Source organism: Harpia harpyja, chromosome 3, assembly GCF_026419915.1.
Source record: "Harpia harpyja isolate bHarHar1 chromosome 3, bHarHar1 primary haplotype, whole genome shotgun sequence".
NCBI lineage: Eukaryota > Metazoa > Chordata > Aves > Accipitriformes > Accipitridae > Harpia > Harpia harpyja.
This window is the reverse complement of record NC_068942.1, coordinates 27,324,106-27,350,761: the sequence shown is the minus strand read 5'-3', so window position 1 is coordinate 27,350,761 and position 26,656 is coordinate 27,324,106. Positions and strand designations below refer to the sequence as shown.

The 26,656-nt window shown below is 43.3% G+C and overlaps 1 protein-coding gene and 1 long non-coding RNA gene across 7 annotated transcripts in view; both read right to left on the bottom strand.

The window, feature by feature from the left end:
- Nucleotides 1–56: 56 nt before the first annotated feature.
- On the bottom strand, nucleotides 57–16,862 carry OGFRL1 (opioid growth factor receptor like 1). 4 transcript variants are annotated; one of them, XR_008234378.1, is made up of 8 exons: nucleotides 16,450–16,862; nucleotides 14,465–14,551; nucleotides 13,836–13,917; nucleotides 9,237–9,315; nucleotides 9,078–9,144; nucleotides 8,790–8,935; nucleotides 2,023–7,237; nucleotides 57–1,645 (listed from the first exon to the last, which is right to left on the bottom strand). XR_008234378.1 is itself a non-coding variant. In XM_052781779.1 (8 exons), the coding sequence occupies exons 1-7, from the start codon at nucleotides 16,732–16,734 to the stop codon at nucleotides 6,478–6,480; spliced, it is 1,506 nt and encodes a 501-aa protein (XP_052637739.1). In that variant the 5' UTR covers nucleotides 16,735–16,862; the 3' UTR covers nucleotides 57–2,323; nucleotides 6,471–6,477. The 4 variants fall into 4 exon arrangements, 3 of the variants coding, with proteins under 3 accessions (XP_052637739.1, XP_052637737.1, XP_052637740.1); XM_052781779.1 differs by having other exon boundaries at nucleotides 57–2,323; nucleotides 6,471–7,237; XM_052781777.1 differs by having other exon boundaries at nucleotides 57–7,237.
- A 1,946-nt stretch (nucleotides 16,863–18,808) lies between these two features.
- Nucleotides 18,809–26,656, bottom strand: part of LOC128139419 (uncharacterized) — a 73,836-nt gene continuing 65,988 nt past the window's right edge. The window contains exons 4-5 of one of the 3 annotated variants that reach the window (XR_008234374.1): nucleotides 22,554–22,673; nucleotides 18,815–21,105 (exon numbers count right to left, since the gene is read on the bottom strand). This is a non-coding gene — a long non-coding RNA (uncharacterized LOC128139419). Of the gene's footprint in view, nucleotides 21,106–22,553; nucleotides 22,674–26,656 lie in introns of all 3 variants that reach the window. The other 2 variants (XR_008234377.1, XR_008234375.1) reach the window with 2 other exon arrangements.

The following is a 26,656-nucleotide window of genomic DNA, read 5'->3' as shown; positions in this document are numbered from 1 at the left end:
CTGGGCCTTCCCTTGTTCCTCTGCTATCCATGGTGGTTTCGCCACTGACAACAAAAAAGGAAGACCAGAGCCTTTAATGCCCTACTTTTAAGTGTTAATACATTTACAGAAGACTATACAAACAAGCGCCGAACAGCAATTACACATTATTAGAGCTACACAATATTTGTACATGTTGCTAAAACAATGCTGCTAAATGAAGAAGCTTTATTAGTTTTGAGTTTTTGGCTGCTGTTATTAAAAATATATTTACCTGAAAGGAAATCCAAGTATTTCATTTTACAAACGATTTAAAATATAGCAGTAAGCAACAAAAACTATTGCTTTTTATGTTTATACAATTTTTTGGCATAACACTGCCATACAGTTACAGAATTATAAAATATATCTTTATAGTGCATTACAAATCCAGAAACTGGTTACCACTCCTACCACATACATATGGTATTGGTACTACCAAACATGCACGGCATTCTGTAATTAAACACTGCAAAGGAATACAGAGAAGAGAGCAGGACCATTCATAAAAACTGACATGTAGCTGTTTCATTTTGCAAGTAAAAATTGTTGGGTTTTGTTTTGTTTTTTTTTTTACTGCACTTTTTTCTTAGAATACATTTTAACAATGAAGTCTACAATATTTCCAAATTTTATCAGTGCAAAACTATACCTAATCATCTGTTGCTGAACTCAAACCGCATAAAAGGCAAACAACTATGGAATAGGTTAAAACACAGAAAAAAGAGGAACTAAGGATTAGCAAACATGCTTCAGCAGATCCCCAAAATATAAACGCCATAACCTTTTTTACTGCAAAACAATAATTTTCACATAGTTAGCCACAGTAGTAAATACATTCAGTATATTTCACAATAAATTTTCGCTGATGAATACGCCACTAGACTAGTAAGCGTGGTAGAATTAAAAAGTGCTGAGTTTCTAAGAAGAGACTTCTTTCAGAACGATTTGCCAATTCTCACATTTGTTATTTTATCGCAAACAGCTTAAGGCTTTTGAAAATAAAGGTGATGATAAATGTAAAGCCAGAAGAGGTCTCTATTTAATTGGTCTCTATAGCTTTTGAACTGTATTTTACGAGTCCATTAGGTATGGCATGTATTAAATATACTCTTTAAAATAAACTCTTCCTTTCCCCGACGGTCTTAAGTAAGTATACTTAAGAACATGGGCTGTAAAAGGAACACAGCTTTCAGGAAAAGAAATAGTTCATAGGCAATACAGAGCACAGAGATATTAGAGACACACAATTTACATTCCCCTTGGAGAACTGCATCTAAGTACCTGTTAGTAGTCAACCTATGGTGTTGACCATGATGTGAATGGAGGGCGGGTTGCTCATGCTTAGGCCTTTTTGACCCATCCCTCATTTTCAGGCTCCGATGGCCATCAAAAACACCTTTTGAGCAGTTACTCCAATTGCAATTGGAACCGGGGACTCGTATCAAAATAAGTTACCAAAATGTGGAATGAGGAGTATGGTTCTCAGCAAATCCCAGATAGTATTTCCGTCTTCTACATGATCACAACGTTACACCCATTGATGCTGGTGTCTCCACATCCAGAGGTACCTCACTCAGATGTGGGCTAGGAATAGGTTTTGCCTTTGACTGATCTTGCTTTTACACTGATAGGAAAAAAAATAAAATCTGTTTTGCAGTTGGAATCTGACTTTTAATACTTCATACAAAAGGATTTATGTATAAAAATTTATTCAGAAGGGACAAGCAAGATAATATTGTCATCAACATAGGACAAGTTTTCTTCCTAAGCAGACATCCTCTGCCTAAGGATAGAAACACAGGACATTTTCTGCCTAAGCAGGTATTTTATCACTAGAATCTCCTACGGCTTTTAAAAACTGACTTGAAGTGGATTACTGTTCATCTTACAGTACTTTTAGTAACTGTGTTTAAATGCACTAGCAATTCTTGGATAAACAGATCTGAGGCAAACAAGAGATTCCTTTTTCCACACAAAACATAATTAAAACATGGAACTCACAGCCACGAGAGACTGTGGAGGCTGAAAGAAACCATGAGCTCAAAAATGGAAAAATTCCTGGAGAAAAATGGGGTCACCTTAGCTGTTCTTTTTTTCACACCATCTGTTGGTGGCCACTGCTGGAAGCCGGATACAAGGCTAGAAACATCTTTGGTTCTGATCCACACTGGTAGTTCTTACGGCAATGTGCATCATTAGTGTGATATTGTCACACTTTTATTAATGGCAAAACTTACTTCACATACTTGCTTCTTATTCATAAATACAGCTTTTGTCAAGGAAATTCAACATGGTATGTTACCTGTAAAAGTATGGCGTAATAAGAGTTACATTTTCACTTAAACATATATATATTACCATATTTTGTGATCAGTAGCATCACAACTGTCAGGAAAAGAAAGGTGCAAAAAAATAATTCAGTTAAACAGATATACATAAATTTTATTTAAAAACAAACAAGACCCATTTTCCATTTGAATCTAGTAAATCTCCCTTGACTTACCTTATTAGCTCATCCATCAAAATTATACAAAGCTTCTAAAGTCTGTAAACTTTCTGGCTATAATACAGGTATATGCAACTGCAGATTATTAGAATTATCCTGGAATAATTCAAGGAGGCTTACACTAGGTTACATGAAATATTAACTATGATTATACAAATACCTAATACATCAGACTGCTGCAATCGTAGAGCAGGAAACTGGGGAGCTGACCAAGCCAGGGAACAGCTCTCGAAGGCTTATTGCAAATACTTTTAGCATCCTTCAGGTTCATGCCTTTAAATATGAGCAATATGGACACCAAGAGCTCAGTTCTGCTCCTAGATACGTGCACACGCGTATCTGCTCTTCTTATCTGAACGGTCTGCGGTGCACACCTCACGTACCCAAGCTTTCAGTCTCTACACCAACACCGAACCAGGTACCGAGGCAGAGTTACGTCCTGGATAGTACGGCACAGAGCTGTAACTAAAGTGCTGCACTTTTGCATGATTTGTACGATCGCCTTCACTTGCATGTGTGTACTCAGTAACATTTTGTCAAGTTGCGCATGCATATCTCCTCACCGCAGGATACGTAAAACCAAATTCACAGGCACGTGCATATACACGTTACTCCTGCTTACCAGTACCAGAGGCTACTCAGATATACTTATTAGGAAAGAACACCTGTATGGGAGATTCTGTTCAATTAATAAATTAATAGCTCAGATTCCAGTAAAACACTGGGCCAAAACACATTATCGTAGTAAGTACACAGAAATCCCTGAATACTTAAGCATAATAGAGAGACAAAACTAAGTTTTAACAGTGAGCAAATGTGCTGACTTTCTTTGCACATCCTCGGTTTCTGAAGTAATGGTTAAATAACTAAGTACTGGCACTTATGAGAAGACAATCATTTCAGCATATACTGTAAACCTGTAAACCTGAAAGCCAATACTTAGAAACTTCAAGCACAGGGTGCTTCTGGTTGCTAAGGCCATGATCCTGTAATGAAACGCATACAGTGCACCTACTTGATCCTCCCAAATCTCAATGGGATGCTACACTGCATGATTGCCCTGCAATGAATCCTTCTTTTAAGCACTTGCAAAATCAGAAGAAACAACTCCTCCATGGAAAAGAAAGATAAACATCACATTTTACATAGAGCAGAATTTGTTAGTTAAAGTTGAAGTGTCCCATGGGAGTAATTCTGTTGATAAAGCTGTAAGACAAAGATTACAGAGTGCAAGAGCCCACCTGACACAAAAAACCTCACTTACCATAGTTCTTTGTAGGCAACTGGTATGCCACTACTCTTCTCACTTCTATGAAAATTGATAGAAATATACTGAGTTGTGGATTTAAAAAAAAAAAAAAAAAATTGCAAAGTTAATATAAGGATATGAGTCCCAAAGTTCTTGACTGTATTTTCAGATACACTGGGCCCTTAATGCAGACAGCCCTGCCAGATTAAAAGTACATGAAGTACTTAATTAGGAGTAGACAACCAGCAAGCATGTACAGGTGAAAGCTGTGTCACAGTAACAGAATACCGTACTGCAGAGAAATCTTTTGGATGCACATCCCAAGAGCTTTGTGGTCTAAAATTAGAGCAAGATTTATCTTTTTTTTTTTGGTTTTTTTTTTGTTCAGTAGACAAAAGATCTCCTGAGGTCATCGATGTTCAATCCAATTACAGTATAAATATAATAACACCCCCAGCATCCCTTATTTCACTTGAATACCATGCGTTTTTTTAAAAGTGTTTACCCTTAATACTAAAGTCCATAAATTGAAGGCTCCGCATAACTACCTACCTTATAGTTATGTTCCTCATACACAGGGTATAAATTTTCCTTATGCCATTCAAGAAATAACTATGTAAAAACAATGCTATTAAGTTGGCATGGTTAGGCACTCAAGATTTAAAAAGTCATAGGCAGAACATAAAGTTTGACCCCGCGCGTACACACAGGGAGGATGAGTCCTTAACTACATGGACCAATTTTATCTCAGCCTTTTCCTGTCCCCTTCTGCTCCGAAGGTCAGAGGCAAACACGGACAAGGGGATCCTAGATCAAGTCCAGGGTATTGTGAAAGGCTTCTCAGCACCATTCCAGCTTTAAAGAGGCAGTGGCTGCAAGTGGAATTCTCTGGGGCATTTCTGCTCAGACAGACTTAACGCCTCCTCGAGCAATCTGGGTTACCCTTAAAAAAATCCACATACATACATTCCTTTCCTTACAAGTCAGCACAGGAGGAGGAGGGATATGTCTTCCTTCTTCCCTGCCTCTTTAGGATGGAAAGAGCCTGATCTTTGTCCATGGGTACCAAGATCTCTAACTGCCATTCTATTTGATCCCAAGAAACAGTGCTACCTGGGGAAAGCAATGGATGATGCACTGCCGTGATGGGAATTAGCGAAACAGAAAAATACAAGACATTTTGTCTATGCTCTGAAACCCCTGAAGACTTTGCCATTTTGAGTTATAAGACTTCAATAAAGTCCCATAGTGCACTCACGCACGCTAACTGTAGTTAGCCACTTACCTCATAACATTTCATCAAAAATACATTAAAGGCAGTAGATAATATATACACTTCTAAATAGAAAATAGATACAGAAGTTGTAGACTATTTTAGGACTGTAGAAAGTGTGAGTTCTACCTGAATTATTTTTTAATTCATATTCAATTAACTTGCTGGGTACTATCTTGTTTGACTGAATGGCATGAAGTCAGAAGAGGCTACTCAGGGAAAGCAAACAGTCCTTCAGTGAAGAAAGTTGGGAAAGATCTTAACTGGGAAATTCCTACTTGCTGGGCTCCAGCTGGGCCAGCAGACTGGCCTACCTCAGATTTCAGCTGGCCATCAAAATAACATTAAACTGTGAAAGACCTCTGATAGCGAGCAAAGAGAGGAAAGAGACAGCTGGAAGGAAAGCATCAGGATGGCCTTTCTCTCCCAGACCAGCAAGAGGGTGTTCAGCATTGTGCAGACCTTACCCAAAACTGGCCAAGAAACCTCCAAGTTCAGGTAAGATCCAGCTGGACAGGCCTGGTGACATTGTCTCTGATGGCTTTGATGATTAAGCAGTGCCTTGTGGTGAAGACACTGCTTTTCAGCTGTCCGGAGGCTTTCTAGGTGCTGAACCCAGCTGGGGGAGTTGTTTTGTTACAGCTGATCAATCAGAGAGCTTTCACACTGAGACCAAATCTGAGTGATCAGAGATATTCCTCCCCCCAAATTAGTAGTAGCAACAAACGAGTCCAGAGAAGAGAGAACCTAACAGGGACTAAAAGAAGTCTAAAGCACAACTTCCTTTGTACCCAAAAGCTGTGGATACAGTTTCATCCTAAGTTAAACTTTAATTCAATGTACAATGATACCCAGCTGCACAGGACATTTTGATACCCATTACAAAGTGTCTCCGACAAGGATGCTAATCTAAGGTAAAAGATGCTGTGCAAATACTGCCTTTAAACATGAACATAGTTCCTAAAAAAATATCCACTAGGGAAAAAACTGTGCTCTTGAAAGAATTTCTAGTCATTTCATAAAAGGAAATCAACACTTAAAGCATATTAAAAGAAACTTAAAAATTCTGATGTTCCAAGGCCTTCTAGTAAGTTACACTTTTTTTTTTTTTTAAATACTGGATTAATTTAATGGCAAAAAAATAGATAAGCTTTTCTATGCAATCTGTCTGGAAAAGATAATGGATTTCTTAGCTTTGAAGATACACAATTGTTTTAAAGAGCCACACCTGGTTGACTGCTGATAAACAACTGAGTTGAAGAAAAATAAAATTCATTAACCAAACAGAAGCCTAATCTGATGTATGCACAACAAGCATAGTCTCATGAACACTTTATATTACACTAGATGGAAATTTCACCCAAAATGAAGGAGCAATGAATAATTTGCTTCATTCAATATGAAATATAATGATTTTTAACCTCAGACTCATGATTTGAGCTCATCCTTGTTTTTCGTGGTGGTCCCCCCTGAAAGCATATCCTTATCAAGGTTATCTTGTAGTTCTGCTGACGTGTTATTTGAAGAATTCTCAGTGTCACATAAATCTTTCTCTATAGTGTCTGGGTGATTTCCACAGTCACTGTTCAGATTTTCATCATCCTTTTTGGAATGAGAAGTGTCCTCCTTTCTGTCTGAAGTATCATGAATTTCTTCTGATTTTGAAAGCTGACCGCTATCGGTATCGCTGTTCTTTTCACTGTTATTCTGCCTAACAGGATCACAGTTCATTTCTTGTTCATCCTGGTCATTTTCTTCGCCGTTTTTTGTGAGTTCTACCTTTCTTTCTTCAGTTGTTTTACCAGCAGAGCTTCCACTTGCCGATGTATTCTTAGGCTCTTTTGGTTTCTTATGCTTAGGAATATAACTATTGTGAATAGAAATCGGAGATGCTGGCTTTTTATTTGTTTTGCTTGCCTCCGACTTCTGTTTTCTTGGGGGTCCCCAGATAAAATGCTCTGAGGGCGTATAGTGTTGCTGGGCAAATCTCAGGAGTTTCCTCCTTTCTCTTCGGTCTCTAATAGTATACACAAAATATTCTAGAGCACTTTGCTTTATGTTAGGAATGGTATCTTCCACAAGAGCTTCATGGAGGATAAATTTTACCAGGGGAGATTTGAAACTCTCATATCCAAGCTCGCCAAGGCTTTTCAGAATTCGAGTGATTCTCAAGTAGTTGTGTTGAGACCTTTGGAAAAAAAGGGTGAAAAAATTCCATTGAATCAGAACCCCCTCCCCCCACATTACAGATACAGAACTGGAACTTCAATTCCTCACTCCTTTTTATCACTCCAGGTGTGTACTTCAGGCTTCCTGTACTTTAATTTCTCACAGCTGCTGAAGCCTGCTAGCACCTCCTTTGCTAGGATGTTGTGAGTGAAAATTAGTGTCTGTAAAATGCACCGAGGCAACAGGCTGACAAAAAATAAAATCAAAGCATGTACTGATTTTGATCCCTTCTGCTGTATGTATTCCTTCTGAGGAGAAAAGCCAGTCACTTCATAAAATACAGGTTTTGTAGTGTATTGCAGCAATACAGCTACAGAACAGGATCCATTGCACTTAAGTTATTTAAAAGCTGGGTCTCCAGTCTAGACTAGCTACCTGGACTTCTGGTACAGTCAGTGCTGGGAGAAAAACAGGCATCTCTGAAGAGCAAGTCCCACTGCCGTAAGAAGCATCTAAGATAAATAGAACGAACTATGTTCTGGAAGTGTTTATGAAGAACTCTTTCCCTCATGAAGTACGCCTAAGTAAACAGTAAAACTTAAATGCCTAAATTTTAGATGGCTAAAATTAGGTAAAACCAGTCCCAATTCCTGACTTAAAACTGTGTAGCTACTCACTAGTGAGAATATAGCAATTACAGTGTAAAAATGTGCAGTGTGTCACACCTAGGCTTCCCGAAACCCTGTTTTATCTGTGGCCTGAGTCTGAGCCCACATCCCTATTGGCTCATATAATATTTAAGCAAAATTAATAACAAATTATTCCCATTATTCACCCAGAATTACCCATCAGCAATTCTACCTACAAGCTTTCATTTGGGTGGGGAAAACAAAATACTGCAAGAAAACAATCTTCAGCTCTAAGGTCAGAGGTATTAGGAAAGTGATCACAAGATTTGAAAAGAGATTTTGATACAATTAATCCACATGGGACAAAATTCAGTGCAAACTTATGCTCCACACAACACCAATGAAAAGCGACAGATGTGATTTGCCGAAATTTGGGCTAAAGTTTGACTTAATGCATGATTAACCTCTCCAGTTAAGCACTGCAATTAAAAATTATTAAATACATAATATTTCTTGTTTTGAGGAGGGAGGGAAATCTTGTTATTTAGCTTCCATACAGGTGTGGAGAATTTGACTTTTCTCAAAACGTGAATACAAAGGTAAACCACGCATCCTTTCCAACTGAGAAGCAGCACTTTGGGATCAGGTGAAAACGCGTTCAGTAGCATGAGTAATTTGGAACTGTGATCTTCTTCAGCACCATCTGAAGTTGTATTTTCAGGGAATTCAATGATGTCAGTTAGACTGGTAATGGGCGAGAAGCACAATCAAAAAAAGGGGAACGAGGAACATACACATGCAGACACAAGCCAGGCATCGGCTATTCCTTTTTCTCTTTTTCCTGGCAATCTTTGGAAAATATATCTTCCCTTTCTCTAGAAAACAAAAGGCTAAAGAGATTCTATGGCAATTCTAGAGAGTGGAGTGCATGTCATTACTTACTCATTCAAATGTTGAAATCTTTCTTGCCAGTTAGCAGCTCGTGCTACGTTTCCAGTTTTATCAATTAGTTTTATTCCAAAAAACTCCAACATCATTTTGTAAGCCAAAAGGAATCTTCTAATTGCTTCTTTTGTTTTCTTGAATTCCTAATAAACAAAGAATACGTCCAAAATTCTAAGTGGCACTAAAGCGAGTACTTCTGCATTGTGTAAAACAACTCTACAGAACAAAAAGCAGTTATGTATCAAAATTAATGTGATGGTTTGTATTGAGCTCAATTTGTATTACCTCAATTTCATATGTAGTTAATTCTTTAGCATAGAAGTTCAGACCTTGTTCCCTCAGTGGGAAAAGCCTGTTAAAAGAAAAAGCACATTATGGCTCACAGTATATGAACACTTAATCAAATTAATGCTTTGAAACAGAAATACGTAGTAAGTGACCGACCACTGTATGTAAGTGTGGTTATGTTCCAGTTTTTCATAGTCTCCTTTCCATTTATTTAGGACTTCTTCAATATAAACCCCTGCATAAAAATAATTTGAAAACTATTAGGTAGCCATCAAAAACAGCATTCAGCTACATAAAGTACATGCCATGTTAACATAATGATAGAATACATACTTTAATTGTTTTTCACATACTATGTGAAATAAGGTCTATTACAGCCATAAATAAATTCATTTTAATTTAAAATTAATATAGTTACTAAAACTTAATTAAAAATAAGAGATATATCAAATTTCAATATAAATAAAACCAACTGACTTATACTGAGTTACTTACCAGCAGAGGGTACGTGACAATAGCCTCTGTAAAATATATTTCTCTGAAAGTTCTCATGTCCTAGATCCCTTTATCACACTGACTGGTAATTAACAAAGCACTTACATACAATATTGCATTGTGAATCACCTGTCATTGCTTTAACATGACAAAACTCCGCATATCTCTCTCTCTATCTCAACTGAGTAGAACAAAGCCTCAACTCTAAGAAATCTCCCATTCCAGGAATCTCACCAGCTGCAAATAACATTACGATAAGGAAATCTTTCTCAGCTGGCTGTGGCCAAGAGTCTTGCTACCATTGCTATGAGTTTGACCTTGGGTTCTCAGATCATGCTCAACAAATGAGAATTTCAGCTTTTAGTGGTCTCAAAACAGTTGTGGAGTTCAGTCTGTTCCTCTTGGAAAGACACAGTGATAGAAAAAGGGGGCAAAGTACATGCAAAAGGAAATTAATCATTCTTCACACTGAGACCATGCTCATGAAATTCAGTCACGGGCCAGGGCACTTTTCCAGGCACTGCACAAATACACAAAGTACATAAAAGGATGTTCCTTGTTCCAAAACCTGTACAGTCTCTTTCCATGAATGAATGGTCAGCGTTAGCCTGTTTCTACTCTGAAACCAACAACAGTTTTATCACTGCGGCATGCCCTCTCCCAAAGTCAAATAGTATAGGAGTGGCCTAGAGAGCCCAAAGTCCCACGCAGATAGTCCCCTATTATACATTTGAGATCTCTCCCTCTCCCCCGCCCCATGAAAATTTCCACTTGGGTCTCAGTGACAAAGAGGAACCCATTTGGTACTTTTCTTCAAGAAATGCAGAAAGCCACCAGTCAAAGGGGCTGCTAAGAACATCAGGTTCCCAGTGCAGGCAAGGCTGCAAAAGGACCTTGGCAAGAGGACCTCCCGCCACCACCGCACTGTATCCAACCTACATTTCAAGTAGTGGAAAACTTGCTGCTCAATTCCAGGGCAGAGAGACAGACAGGCCAGCTCTGAGTCAGAACCACAAGCTAAATCTGTAGGTCATGGAATTAAACTTCAGATCTAGTACTGCACTAGAAATGTCTTTTTTTAATAACATTCCCCAGTAGTTCAGTCCGTAACATGGTAGCTTAGACTCCCTCCGAACACACTCACAGAGCTACAGACTTAGGTCAAGGTGGTGGCTACTCTTTCCCATTCTCAATAAAACCTTCTGCACAGCCAGAGTTCACAGCCATTGACACTTCAGCCTCCATGACCTATGAGCTACCTTTGACACTACCTACTGTGGTTTTCTCCTAAAATACTAAGAGAATTTTTATTCTTTATAGATTTTAGGTGACCATCTCTTTTCGTGGCTAATCCTCTTGAATTTCTCCTTCATTTTGCACTTTAAAGGATTCCACCCCGCCCCAACCTCTTCTGGCTTTCAGTTTCAGGTTCACATGGACCGCAGTGGCCTTCTCTTTCTTTCTGTATCTGTTCCCTGTGTAGTGTCCCCTGAATTTGCTACCTCTGTACTGGTAATTCACAGGTCTAACTCTTCTTCCCGTCAAGCTAAAACCACAGGATCTGCCCATGGGTATCTAGATCATAGAATCATTTCGGTTGGAAAAGACCTTCAAGATCATCAAGTCCAACCATTAACCATGCCCCCTAAACCATGCCCTGGAGTACCCTGTCCACTCGCTTTTTGAATACCTCCAGGGATGGTGAATCAACCACTTCCCTGGGCAGCCCATTCCAATGTTTGACAACCCTCTCAGTAAAGAAATTTTTCCTAATATCTAACCTAAATCTCCCTTGCCTCAACTTGAGGCCATTTCCTCTTGTCCTATCTCCAGACACCTGACAGAAGAGACCAACACCCACCTCACTGCAACCCCCTTTCAGGTAGTTGTAGAGAGCGATAAGGTCTCCCCTCAGCCTCCTCTTTTCTAGACTGAACAACCCCAGATCCCTCAGCCGCTCCTCATAAAACTTGTGCTCCAGGCCCCTCACCAACTTGGTTGCCCTTCTCTGGACACGCTCTAGCAGCTCAATGTCTTTCCTGTAGTGAGGGGCCCAAAACTGAACACAGGACTCGAGGTGCGGCCTCACCAGTGCCGAGTACAGGGGAACAACCACCTCCCTGCTCCTGCTGGCCACACTGTTCCTGATACAGGCCAGGATGCCGTTGGCCTTCTTGGCCACCTGGGCACGCTGCTGGCTCACATTCAGCCGGCTGTCGACCAGCACCCCCAGGTCTTTCTCTGCCGGGCAGCTTTCCAGCCACTCTTCCCCAAGCCTGCAGCGCTGCGTGGGGTTGCCGTGACCGAAGTGCAGGACCCAGCACTTGGCCTTGTTAAACTTCATACAATTGGCCTCAGCCCATCGATCCAGCCTGTCCAGATCTCTCTGTAGAGCCTCCCTACCCTCAAGCAGATCGACCCTGCCTCCCAACTTGGTGTCGTCTGCAAACTTGCTGAGGGTGCGCTCAATCCCCTCATCCAAATCATCAATAAAGATATTAAACAGAACAGGGCCCAACACCGAGCCCTGGGGAACACCACTCGTGACCCGCCGCCAACTGGATTTCACCCCATTCACCACGACCCTCTGGGCTCATCCAGCCAGCCAGTTTTTCACCCAGTGAATAGTGCACTTATCCAGGCCACAAGACGCCAGCTTCTCCAGGAGTATGCCATGAGAGACAGTGTCAAAGGCCTTGCTGAAGTCTAGGAAAATAACATCGACAGCCTTTCCCTCATCCACTAGGCGGGTCACTTGGTCATAGAAGGAGATCAGGTTGGCCAAGCAGGACCTGCCTTTCGTAAACCCATGCTGACTGGGCCTGATCCCCCTCTTATCCTGGACTTGCCATGTGAGTGCTTTCAAAACAAACCGTTCCATAATCTTCCCCGGTACCGAGGTCAGGCTGACAGGCCTGTAGTTCCCCAGATCCTCCCTCCGACCCTTCTTATAAATGGATAAAGATAAAGCTCAAGATGATGAAAACAAAGGTCTTACCTTCCTTTCACATAACCTGACTTGTTTTCTCACTTGCTGAGGATTTTATCACTATCTTGCCTATAAACAGCTCTCATCTTCAGCTTTCCTATATGTACATCTTTACATCCTTCTGTATAACATTCCTGCCCATCCAGCTTCCTGTCAGAGCTTTGACATTTTGCACCTCAACATCCCTTTTCCTGACCTTGAAATCCTCTTGCCATGCTTACATCTACCCTGAATGCTGCTGGTATGATCATGTTTCTAGACAGCCGCTTTTTTATATGGCCTCTTTTTTTGCTTTGCATTCTTTCATTGTGAAGCCCTTTTCTGTAACATTAAACAAAAACTATACGCCTTCACTTCCAAAGCCTTTTGTGACCTGTCCCTTCCTACCGTACCAGAACCTATTTGTTGCTATGAGACTGATCCTGCCTCCGACAGGATCCTGCCTCAATGGCAGCCTCCACATCTCACTTCTGTACTCAGATGCGCACTTCAGTATTTCCTCCCAAGCTGCTCTCATGCCGAGAGGATCTTTCTACACACACCTTCAAAGTAACCTCCTCCTCATTCTTTTAAAACTCTCAAAAGCTTATTTTCGGCCTGCAAATTTTTTTTTTGCCAATGGCTAAGCTCTTTTGTGCCAAGACTCCTGTCTGTCATTCTAACCAAGAGTGTTTTATTGCCTCCTTCTGCTTCCCCATCTGTCTGCTACCCTCTTGTCTCTCATACTTTGACTGCAAACTCTCTAGAGCAGGGTTTGTCATCTTTCAGCTAGTCCTGTGCTTGTGCAAAACCCTGCGTATGAGGTTCCTGCTCCACTACCAAAACCACTAGGGACTTTGAGAAATAATTTTATTATTGTTGTTATAATAATCTCACATAAGGTAGTTACATTCTTTTTCAACACCCTGATCCCTGCCACTCCTATTCAAGCAGCAAGAGTTTGTGCAGCATAGTGGAACAACTTTATCTTTGTTTAATAAAAGGTAACGCCACTACTGTAAAATAGCGGTACAAACAATGCCCTGTACTACGTCATGCTGAAAATGCATGAGAAAAGCACCACCTCCCTAGGGCAAAAGCTAACTCTGGTTTAAGCGTAACCTGCTCCCATGTTATCAACACGCTACTCCAAGACAGGAGGTTCAAGTGGTACAATATATAACTATACACCTTTAATTTGTCCGCACGGCAATTATCACTAGAGTTTCACTTTGTTACTATTATTAGTGAGCATTCTTTTGTTATCACTATTATTGCCACAGATTACTCACCATCAGGTTTAAACGGGATTTTATTTTTGTAAAAGCGGAGATTGCACAAGTCATTTTGATATCGAAGATCTTTAAAGTTCTGCTAAAAGAAAGCAAATAGGACATTATCAGCCTACAAAAACCTATCAAGAGTATCCAGAAAGTGATATTGTGCTCTGAATAATTCGAGGACAAAAAACATTTCAGAGTTTTAGGAACCACAGAGTTTCACTCATGCACTTAAAGACTCAGTTTAAGGATTTGCAAGTTCCTTCTGGCTCGTACCTTCTCCTACCAAGGCAGAGGTTCGAGCCGCAAGCATAGCAGCACCTTGACTTCAGTCTCAAGGAACTTGAGAGACAAATAATAAGAAGTCCAAACTCTATAATTTACCCTCTTCGATGGTCAAGGCACAAGCCTATTTCTGGGCTCCTACCACTGTTCCCAGGCTGACACACGCACGAACACCTGGGACGAAAAGACGTTGCACTAGTTTCACTCCTCTCCCCCTGGCATACGTTGGGCCTCTGCATCAGCTTTTTGATTCTCATTTCTCATATTTATCAGGCACCACAAAGGTTTAGGAATGTTTGGGTTGTGTGCTGTCTTCTACTAAAAACGCAATTTTAAACCATAGAATATTCTCTTACTGGATACTGGTGTCGGTACTTGTATAAATCTCTTGCTGCGTAGAAGCTTCTCTTTGGCTTGGCTGTCAGGTCAGTTCCATCACCACCCTGAAACAGTCAGAAAGTAGGTAATAACCATACACAAACACACTAAACAGCGGCTTTCTGTAATATTAAAATAATTATTTTTCATGATGGATTTCAGCAATGTAAGCAAACGCAAGAGCGCGCATTTGCCTACTGTTTGGTCAAACACTGCAAATCTCCTTGCTGAACACTTAACACCACACACTTTAAACCTAAATTAAAAAATAAAATAAAATACAAAAGCAAGACTATGAAATGTCCTTCCAACGAGATGGAATTTCATTTAAATCAACAGCTTGATTGTCATTTCCAAATGCAAGACTTCAAAGTAACCTAGCAAGTGCTGGCACGAGCTAAGTAGCTGAACTCGAAAATGCAGAGACACTACTCATTTTGAACAGGAAAACATACTGTTTGCAAAGACTATTTGTCATGCGTACATTGACTTAATTGCTATCGTTGCATCCTGTAGAAGAAAATGAATAGTCATGGACAAGCCAAATTGCAGTTCTAACACCTTCTTGAACGATTTTCTATTATTTGTTTCTCAGAACTTAAATTTAAAGCCCAGTAAGAAGAACAACTAAACCCCAAAGCAAAAACCTGCTTAGAGAAAATACATATATAGGATAACTTGTACTGGCCCCCCGCTGTTCAGAAGCTGTGACCCGAAACAACCAGAGCCCATCAAGGTCAATGGAAATAATCCCACTGACTTCAGAGAACACTTGAAAAAGCTGCACGCGTTGAAGAAAAACAGAAAATGAAGCCTTAGTGTACAGAGACTTCAACTTTCTACCAACAACTTTATCTTCTTTGTAATTTCTTTAAAACCATACTGCTGCAAAGGGTTTTGTATTCTTTGGTCTCGTAAAATAAGTCTCTGCACTAAAACTAAAGGCCAAATGGGGGGGGGGGGGGGGCAGAATTCGTTCTATTCCTTGCAATACACATGTAATAGGTTAAAGTCAAGCCTAAAAAGGGAAGTTCCCTGTGACTGCACTGGACGTTTGCCTTTATTATTGCTCATCCCAATGCTTATCAGTAGCACGTTAATGACCAGCGAGCATCTGTTTTCATTCTTCCTTTTGCAAGACCAGCTTTGACCTACGGGCAAAACAGCCTGGCTTGAGCAAGTGACGCCCCTTGACACCCTGTTGTCGGGCATTAGTATCACTGTCTGTCAAGCAGAAAAGGGAAAAATGCTTACGCTTATTTAATTTTGCACGGTTTCTGAACCAAATACAAACGTAATACATCTAACGGGCTAAAAAACTACATCTAACAGGTCCACCCTGCGTTCAGTTCCAACTCCAATAAAACTAGGGACGAAGCTGCCCTTAATTTCCTTAGGGTCGGCACGTTCAAGGGTTCCTAAAAGACAGAAACTTGCTCCGAAAATTCCTCACCTCGGACCCACCAACCCGCCGCCACGTACGCTCCAATATTCAGCTTTTTAACCCGTTTAATTAAGAGGCCGAGTTCAAGACTACCTTGAACGTAAAGCAGAACCTTCCCTAGAAGCAGCAGCAGCGGGACCGACAACGACTTCAAGGCCTCATTTTTCTCCCAAGAGCCGGTTACCGTAACGATGGCGGGGGGTGGGGGGCAGAAAAACCGGCCTCGCTTCCACCTCAGGCGCGGAGCCGGTTCCCTCAGAAGCCGCTCCGTGCAACGGCGAGGTCCCCGCGCCGCCCCGCCTCAGCCGCCGCCCGGGCCCGGGTGCCGGCCCCGGCCCTCGAGTGCCGCAGAGCGGGGAGGGGAAGCGGGGCTGCCCCGGCCCGGCCCGGGGGCTCGGCCCGGCCCGCTCTCCGGCGCCGGGGGAGCGCAGCGGGGCAGCGGCAGGAGCTCCCGGCCCGGCCCGGCGCCCTCAGCGTCGCGGAGTACCGGCCGGCCGGCCGCCCCCCCCCCGGCGGTACCTGCTCGGGGCTGGCGGCGTCCGCCTCTGCCCGCTCCCCTTCCTCCGGCGGCGGCGAGGGGGGCGGCGGGGGCTCCTGGGGCCGGCGGTCCGCGGCGGGCAGGTCGGCCGGTTCTTCTTCCCCGCCTCCCGCGGCGGTGCACACCCCCTCCTGCTGCTGCCGCCGCGCCGGCGGTTCCCCGGCGGGCTCCGCCGCCTCGGGCTCCGAGTCGGTCTCCCAGGTGGAGTCGCAGTCCTCCACCGTGGTGGGCTCCTTGAAGCTGACCCCGCTCAGGAGGCCGCCCATCGGGCAGGGCAGGGCAGGGGCACGGCCGGGCCCGCCGCCCGGAGGCCGCGGAGGCCGAGGGCTGGGAGCGGCCGCGGGCTGCCTACGGCTGCGGCATGGCGGGGCGGGGCGGCGGCCGGGGCTGCGCCCCCAGCCCACGGACAGGCGCGGGGCGGAGCTGGAGGCTCCGGGATTTCCACGGGAGACACGCCCGCCCGCTCCGCTGGGAGCGGCGCGGCGGCGGAGGGCTGGCGGGGTGTCCCGGCCGCGGGGAAACGGGTGTTCCGCAGGGAGATGGCGGACATCCCCTCTCCGGCGGGGGGGGGGTGTCTCCTCTTGGAGGAGAGCCCCGTGTCCCCTAAAGGGGTACGGGGAAAAAAGCCCTAAAAGGGGGGAAAAAAGCCCTAAAAGGGGGGGAAAAAAGCCCTAAAAGGGGGGGGGAAAAGCCCTAAAAGGGGGGCGAAAAAGCCCTAAAAGGGGGTGGGGAAGCCCTAAAAGGGGGGGAAAAAAGCCCTAAAAGGGGGGAAAAAGCCCTAAAGGGGGGGGGGGGAAGCCCTAAAAGGGCGTGGGGAAGCCCTAAAAGGGGGGAAAAAAAGCCCTAAAAGGGGGGGAAAAAAGCCCTAAAAGGGGGGGGAAAGCCCTAAAAGGGGGGGAAAAAAGCCCTAAAAGGGGGGGGGGGAAAGCCCTAAATGGGGGGAAAAAGCCCTAAAAGGGGGGAAAAAAAAGCCCTAAAAGGGGGGGGGGGGGGAAAGCCCTAAAAGGGGGGAAAAAAAGCCCTAAAGGGTCGCGGTGCGGATGTCGCTCGCGAGGAGTGGGGACTGCCCCAGAGCAGCGCGAAGGAGATGCTGGTTCGGTGACAGAAGCAGGCGCGTTACCGGCCGTGGGCAAGCGCGGGTTGTCCGCTAGACGTGGAAGGGTTGCGGCGAGGTGGGCCTCGGGGAATATACAGGTGCCGGAGGAGACGGGAGCGGAGGGGGGAATAGGGTGGTAACCAGACGGTTTCAGCTCTTCCTAAAACCCCGGAGAGTTTGGGGATAAATCCGACGTGACATTCAAGGACAGATTTGGCAGGGGCGGTGGCAGGGTATTTTGTGTTTGGCTAGAGCTGGCCTTTTGGACAGAAACACTGCCTGGAGCAAAGACCTGATGAGCTGAAGGCTTAGCACGTTGTTCCAGTGGCTGCTCTCCCCCTCGTGATTAAAAACGTGTTCCTCATTTCTAACCAGAGTTGTCAGGCTTCAGTTCACACTCATGAATTTCTGCCTTTTTTCCCCAAAGACAGTTCTGTGGTGTCTGGTATAGTGACTGCTCCTAAAGATAGGCACTATCATCAAGTCATCTCAGTCCTCTCCTTGGTAAACCAAACAAGTCGAGCCTCTTCAGCCTCTCGCCGTAAATTACCTTTCCCGTTCCCTCACACGTTTTTGTGCCTTTTTTTTCTGCTGCTGCTGCTTCAGTGTTCTAGGGTCCTCTTCAAGCGTAGGTACCAACATTTTAACTGGATGTCAGGATCATCAGTGTAGAGGTGATATCATCTGTATATATTCTTGTTTCCCAGTCCGCTGTCTATAAACCGAAAGATGATTGTAACTCAGGTTGCCACAGCATCACGCTTAGATGCATTGGTATCACTCCCACGCATGACCCTCCTTCAGGTTCATTTGAAGTGTGCGAGCTGCACGCACCGGCACCAAGGACCAAGGGAAGTTACCGGGAATACCCTGGCTGTCGGGCCTTGTTTCAGGCCCAAAATTGTAACTGTATCTGCAGTTAGATCTCACCTGGGTGCAGCCACAGCTGCGTGGCTGAGCTACGAGCCTGTCCTACGGCTCGGTCTGCCTCAGGTGCCCATGCCTCTGCCTCCCCCCACCATCTCCTGCCTTGGCCAAGACACTTCTCCTCCTCCTCTGCTCCTCATGGAGATCAACGAAGCTCGTTCAGCCTTTCCAACACCCTTTAGTCACCATCATGCCAGCCGCTGCCCTACTCAGGACCCAGCTATTCCCGCTCAGTCCAAGATCAAACCTGGCGGTCCCAGCCAAGACACCCACCCCACCATTCAGCCCAACACCCCCCGCCTCTATTTTAGCCCCAGTACTGGAGTGGGGGTCCCCATTCCACAATAATGGTTGGGACAACAGGATGATCATACACAAATTGGTCATTCTTGCCCATTCTTCCAGTGTTGGAAATGGTCATTTACCTTACCGAACGATTTAAGAAATGGGACATTTATTTACCAGTCTTTACCCTGACATTTCTTCCCAGCTTATGAAAAATCAAAGCTTTAGAAACCTCCAGTGCAAAAGGTTGCATCTGAGTCTTCATTTTAATAGCCATCAATGGACCTGTTCCTATACCATTTACATACACTTTTGACCTCTGATACATAGTGAAACGACATTACATAGTTTAAATACATGTTCTCTAGTATATCTTTTAGAATACAAAATATTATAATTTCATTTGATGCTGGTTAGTTCTTTTTAGTTCTTTTTTAATGAGAAGCAGAGTATGATTGTTCCCTATTTGCCTCCATGCTATTCACAGTTTTATAGACCTCTGTCACTTCAATACCTATTGTTTTTCTTCCAAGATGCAAGGGCCTACCCTATACAGCCTTACCTAGCATGAAAGCCATTGCGTTCCTCTCATCATCCTTGTGACTTTTTCCTGTAGGTTTTCAAGCTCTACTGGAACTTTTTTGAAATGTGATATCCAGGAATGCACGTAGTATACAGGGGGGTTCAGCCTCATTCTTGCCAGTGGACAGTGTTTTAATATGGAATAAAAAACTCCCATCAAGAAGGCACAAGAAAGGTTATAAGAGGGCAAGCAGTAAGGCTGGATGCTAGAGCTGCAGTTGGGGGAACACGGTCCTTGATAAAACTCATGCTTATGTCTCACATTTTTGGAGAGTTCCTTCTTTTTTGGCCTTATCTGGACGAAAAGCAGATTTGTTTCCTGCTTCCACAATACCTCCTCCCACGCTGTTGGCACAGATTGAAGGAACTGACTTAAGAAATTCTGATGTCTGGAACCCATTTGACTTGACTGCCTGCTGACTACCTACTTCCATTGACCAACATCAACTGGTCCCAGTATAGACCAGCCCTGCTTCCCCTCCCCTGCTACAGCTTTTGTCAATACTCCTTCACATCGACTGCGTTTATACTAGAGACAGCAGAGCCTCAAAAGCATGCCTTGTGCATGCATCAAAAATCAGGTGAAGATTTTGATGTTATTTAGTTCGCATGGCAATTAATCCCACAAACTAAAGATCTTCCTGCAAGAAATCTCTGTCTCTTGTGCAAATAACTGCACCTTATTATAGAAAGCTCAGCTCTACCTGAAGGGCAAAGCTGTCAGCCAAATGTCATCACAGAGCTTTAGGAGGATTTTTAAAGGATCTGGATCTCAGACCACTGACAAGAACTGGGAGTCAAATTAATTGACTTGGTATTGCTGTGGGAAGCCAGTGCCAAGAGCAGAAGTCTGCTCTGACTGACTTACAGCAGTCTCTGCTGCTGAGGTGATGTGATGGAGTTCCCTGAAGTACTGGGTTGTATTTTTGGACTAGGTATAGCACAGTGCTCGCACGAAGTGACAGAAATGAGGCTGGCGGGAGCCTAATTCACTGGTGGTGGATTGCCAGGGTGGTGCGGGTTTTCCTAGCCAACCAGAACCATTGTAAGGCGTTATTCACTGCTATAAAGGAGTTTACTACCAGCAGGTAGGCTAAAAGAACTCTCAGATTAGAAACTAAATTGACTGATTGTTGGTACGGCAGTTTAAAAAAGGGCAGTGGCATCAACGACGCAAGCCTTCAAAATGTTTCAGGTACCCTGACAAATAATACCAGTTTTAGCTGGAGTCAGCTCTCACGCAATTGGTTTTCATCCTTTAGCTTGCCATTGGGCAGTGGCTAGTTTCTAAGTGAGTTTGCTCAGGAAAGGAAGATTAAACAGCTCTTGCGTAGATCAACATCCAGCAAGAATCGCTAGTTAGACAGCGATGGGGCATCCACTTTGTGCCTACTGAGAACTGGCTGCACTGCTGTGCAGCTGAACAAGGAACAGAGTTCCTCCCCTGAAAGACTCATCTGCTATTTTTGTCATCAGTTACTCGCAACCGTCTCTTAGCTGCCCAGAAGGACACGGGTTGGACCTTTTGAGATCAGAATACTCTAAGCTTTGGATGTGGTGGGGCAGATCCGCACCTTGCCAGGTGTGTGGATTTTTCCTGTGAACAATGTTTTCTTTCACTGTTGCAGCGTATTGCTGGTTCTGGTTGTGAACTGGAGGCGGTCAGGGTTCATGAAGAGGCTCTAGCACCTTATATAGCTTCTTAGGGTGGTATTTGAGAGCTTGAACAGATCCCCACAAGACATACCTTAATGAAAAAAATTAAAGAATTAATTTCAGTTATCTCACAGTCATAACTGGTAGTCATTTTTGAGAAGGTAGTAAATTTTTGGCACTTGAGTTCACCGCAGTATTCCAGTACAACAGAAGATGACTAAGTGCTAAAACCAGCAGGACCTGTTTCTATGAAATAGTCTGACTTACCCATAACACAGGCGAGAGGCGTTCTTACCCTACCCATTTTTGAAGAACAATAGAAGACGTAGGGAACTGCAAACCTCCACACATCAAATACAGACTTTCATAAAGCTTATAAAAAGAAATAAGCATTTGACTTCTAGTTATATACATGTATATACCTTTTAAACAGCATGGATTAGTTGAAAATATTTTTTTTTTCTTTCGTGAGGACATGGTTTTATAAGGACTTCAAAATAGAAACCACATCACTTTCTGGAAGCTAATGCTGCATGTATATCAGTGTGATAATTGTAAATTTTTATTAAAAATTAAATATGAGGTAATTGTAATACTTCATCATTATCTTGGGAGGATGTTTTGAACAGGATACCAGAGAGGTCCATTAACAACTCTGGAGAGTCTTACCGACCCAATATTAAGGTGATATAAAGCTGGGAGGGATTATGCATCCTTAGAGGATATGAGTAGACTACAAAACCACTTTGATAAATGGCAGAAGATGGCAAAATAAATAACATTGGTAAAATGAAATTTAGTCGAGGTAATGTAAAATGATTCATATCAGATACTTAGACATACAAAAGTAGATTTTAGAAATGCAGAAAGGCAGCAATACAACAGAAATATCTGGGAGTTACAGTGTTATTAACATACATTCAGACAAGGCTCCGAATATATTTGGACACCAACATGTATTTGGGCAAGTGTCCAAAGCCAGACAGGAATGACAATGTTTTGTATGCCATAGCCGTAGCTGACTGGTATTTTAATGTGCTTTGTTACCACATTATGTTGGCTTATTTTTGAAAGGAACCGGGCATTCTCAATGAATATCTGACTATGGTGAATTTTAGTTCTCTTCTTTAGTTCAGTAATGCCTCAGATTGCTAAATGCCAAGCCTGATGTAGTATCTATAGGAGGTGAACCTAATTTATAAAGTTCTCCATAATTTTCCTCTAGTGAATGTCACTGGAAATGATTAACTAACTGGAAACTCAGAAGTCAGGTTGTATATTTGCGTAAATTTGTTTCTATTGAAATCTGAAATTAATCTGCAGAAAAGAAAAGGCTTCACATAGATCATGCTAGACATTACAGATCAGCGTATTAAGCTCACGAAAGCAAGTGGAAGTTCTTCCATTTTTTGCTGGGTTATGATTACAACCCTGAAGACCTTAACTAAAGCCCTGTTTATTGGACTGTCTTGTACTAGGGCTCTGTGAAAGGTCACAGCCAAGGTAAGCACAGAACAAATTAATAAAAGAGTGTATTACCTTAAGATGGTCTGTCTAGGTGGCCAGAGAAGTAGTCTCAGTCTAGTCCTTAAGCCTCTAAGATTCTGCTCAGCTTCTTCCCAGACTGGCCTTTCAAACACGGCACAAGAGTGCAGCCAGCTGCTTGAGAGCTGCTTAATCCAACTGTAAGAGGCAACATGGCCTAAACGAGCTGCTGTGCAGCAACCCCTGATTTACAGCTAGGGTCCTACATCACCCTTGCGATGGACTGAAACCACCTGCTTGGGTTAGCACGCTCAGCTTTCCTGCAGCAGGGCTTGACTATGGTGCATCAGCAGGTCAGCTGCCTGACACCGCTGATAAGAAATGACATTTACTTGCCAGAAATTCACGCAGGGTTAGGTGACACCATTAAGTTCTGCTGAAGGGCTCCTGGACCGCACCAGGCAAGCTAGTAATTTTGGCAGTGGAACCTAGAAAGAGGTTCTTCTTCCTGAAAGACAAACCGAGAATGTGATTCAGAAGCCCAAATGTAGGCGTCTAAGTGCCCTTGGAGATCCCTTAGTGTATACCTCTTCTGCTGCAGAAGGGCACTGGTGCTCTGTAGGCTCAGTATGTCCTCGGTATAGCTGCCAGCCCCGTGCAGTCGTCTTGGCTACTCTAGGACATCTCAAAGGGAACGATACACCTACTAGGTGTATGCTTATGGCATACAGGCGTAGGCCAACTACGCCTATATGTGACTGGTTGGTTGGCTGAATCACTTTGAGAGCTGCGTGGACTGTATTGACCAGAGCTCCAGTTATCTAATGGGCGCTTACACCCCTAGTTAGCTTGTAGGCATACATCTATGTGTAAACAACTATATTTAGGTGTTTTATTACATACTCGATCCTGCCCCTAATCTCCCTGAGCACCCATATTTCTGTTGGGAAGGTGTACTACAGACTGTCTTTGCCATTGGATGTGTAAATGGACATTTCTGATCTGACAGCACACAGTATCTCCTGTCTTGCCTTCCAGAATTCCTAGCCCAGGCACTTTCTACCTGTGCCAGATGTAGGACCTGACTTATCAATGTACTCAGAGTAGGCCCAAACCCCCCAAAACTGTGTGGTTGTGTTCTCTGGGACATTAACCAGAGACACAGACTGACATACTTCTTGAGCCTGAGCAGGCTTCTTATTTGGGGGATTTATATGCCCTGAGGCATTTAACGTGTAGATGCTTAGGCCTGAGATAATTACACAACACTCCTTGTGTAATCAATGGAGAAAAATGGGCATCTCCAGAGGATGATCCATATCATCCTAAAGACAGGCATTTTAAATATGTAAGCTAAATCACTGAAAAGCTGTTTGTATCTATGGATTATAAAGGAAGCCAAGGTCTAGCCAAACTCAGGTTTAGACATCAGACTTTCAAATTGCAAAAATTACATGACCTGATGCAGTCCCACACTCCTGAGGTTTTCTGAAGCTATTGAGTTTTGAACAGAATACCCAGCTTCCCACAGGAACAGGAGAGGGATCCCAACCAAACTGGTGGTGAGCGGCCCTTTCCCTGGCATGAGGAATATCTGTAATCAGGTCATACCACGTAATACACTGCCAGTGAGAGACTGAGAAGACCCTTGTTTCAGACTATCTGTTGCCAGGTATGTAGAACTCAGAGTTCAAATCTCCTTAGGAAGAGACAGGGCTTTAAGCTTCCTGCCACATCCTATTGAATTTCTTATGTATAAGATCACAAAGATAAGGAGACTAATAAGAAAATTGCCTCCTCCTTGGTCTTTGAATGAATAGCCAGTCTCTGGCTCCATGACCAACAGAGAAGTATGAAAGGGTATAAGGAAATCATAGCATCATACAACCCTGATGTCATTATACGGTGCTTTATTTCCTCACCTAAACACAGCAGAAGTTGTGCAGAGCCCCTTCCCCATCTATAACGAGGAGACAATAATGAATCCTGTTCTGCTCTGCTTGTGTTAAAGGGCCTGAATTAAAGGTGACGTAAAGCTGGGGCATCCCCTGGGAGTGCAGCCCAGCAGTACCAACACACAGCCATCGCAAATTTGGCCCACCTCTGCCAGCTGGAAGAGAACTGCACAAGCAGTAATACTTCAATTTGACTAGACTAGGAGCTCATGCTGTCCCTGTAAAAGATACTGCCAGTAAACCATTATATCAAGACCACAGACTCTGCTTGTCCTTTCTTAAATAAGTTTTTGCATGCGACTGTGTGAATTTACATAGTCGGGATGGTACAGCATAGCTATTTCAAAGATCTAATTGATGTCAAGACTGATGTTACTCATGGGACTCATAGGATCCCTACCATTAAAAAAAGTCCATGTTAAATTATATGCATTTGTGCAGTTCCGTAGGTTGCTTTTGGCTGGACAATTGTGGGTTTCATACATTTCATCAAGGATAATGTGAAAATGCCTAAAATCATTGATCTCTGACAAACCCCTCAGCAGTTAGTTCCAATCAGAGGCTGGTACAAGGCCAAATAACACGTGGGACAATTGCAGGCGGTGACTCTGCCACCACCTACTTTTCATCCTTTTCCATATCATGCTTTGTATGTCACCTGTAGAAAATCTATCTAAATACATAAACTGGGGAAGAAGTTCATCAGGGAAGCCATTTTTAATTAGGTCACTCACGTTCCAGAGGGCTTTTAGCTTGTGATTAAGGCAAACACGCATAGACTGAGATATAAAAGCAAGCAAACAAATGCAACCAGAAACAGAAACCACCAACAATACTGGCTTTGATTTACTTATCACAGGTCCAGCGATTTTTACAACTATTTGGGCTAGTTCGCTTAGTTAAACTGTTCAGCACAGCATTAAAACACAGGTCCAGCTCCCCAGCCGCACTGGGGCAGAGTTGTCTTCTGCATCAGCCCTGCCTGTTACCCTTTGATGGCACCTCAGAGTGACCCTTCCCCATGCCTGCCAACTTCTGAGTGACTTCAGGGTGGGCAGGCTGGAGGGAGAAGGCTGCACAGTTGAAGAATTCAACTACTTTGGAGTGATGAGGAGTAAGAAATGGCCCACAGTTCGTGACACGAACCTGATTTGAGATGGGACTGAATCATGTCATCTTTCACATATGTGAGCTTCAGAGGAGACCGTAAGCAGTCGGTGCACACAGACTCTGGAGTGAAAGGAGTGATTTTTTTAATCTTACTTCTTGCCCCTGTAATATTCCCTATCACACACTTCCTTAGATCACCACAGGACAGCCTCATCACAATGCTATTGTGTTCTTTTGTTCTGAAGAAAACCTGTTTACTAACAGAGCCTGTAAAAGCCTCTCTCCCCCTTTATCTCTGCGGTGCCACCAATACATTAAGTGTACTTGCCATCTCAATAGAGCATGCGAGATGGTAAGTTTACAGAGATGAAATTCTGCTTCTAGTGACACTGGAGAGCTAACAAGGCGTAGGGAAGATCTTTTTCTGAGATGTAGAATCTGAGTTATGCATTAACAAATGATGGTAACAAATGTTCACTTTAGGAATCTGATGCAGTGACCAAAATTATCTGAACACAGTGAGCATGTGCAATATTCCAAAATTAGCCTGTTTCATTTTGTAATACGCCGTGTTACAGCGTGAAGCCACCTGGCAGCTGGAGTGCAGGCAGCCTTTGATGTGCTCAGGAAAGACATCTCTATTCTTTCACATCGGTGTTTGACCAGGCTGAATGAACCAGTGGCATCCAAATGGGCTCACTTCTGTCCTGAATAAAGAGACAAGTGAATAAGCACATCACTGTCCTTTTGCACGTGGCAAAGTGGGCCAGCAAAATATTGGTGGTAATGTGCTAAAATACAATGAGTGCTTTGTCCTCCATCAGTACATCATATCCAGGAGTTTGCTTGCAGCCGGATTTGGGAGGAGTCAATTTGTCAAAAAAAAAAAAAACCAAAAAACAAACCCAACTAGGTGAACTGGGAAATTTCAGGATTTGGGGATGAACAAGTGAGGGCAAATTACACATGTTAATCAATGGTGTTGCTAAAAAACACTAAAAGCAAAACTAAAAAAACCCCACATTGTCACCATAATTACAGATAAAATCAGAATTAACAGTGCATAAAGCTGTTAAAATACACTGTCAAACA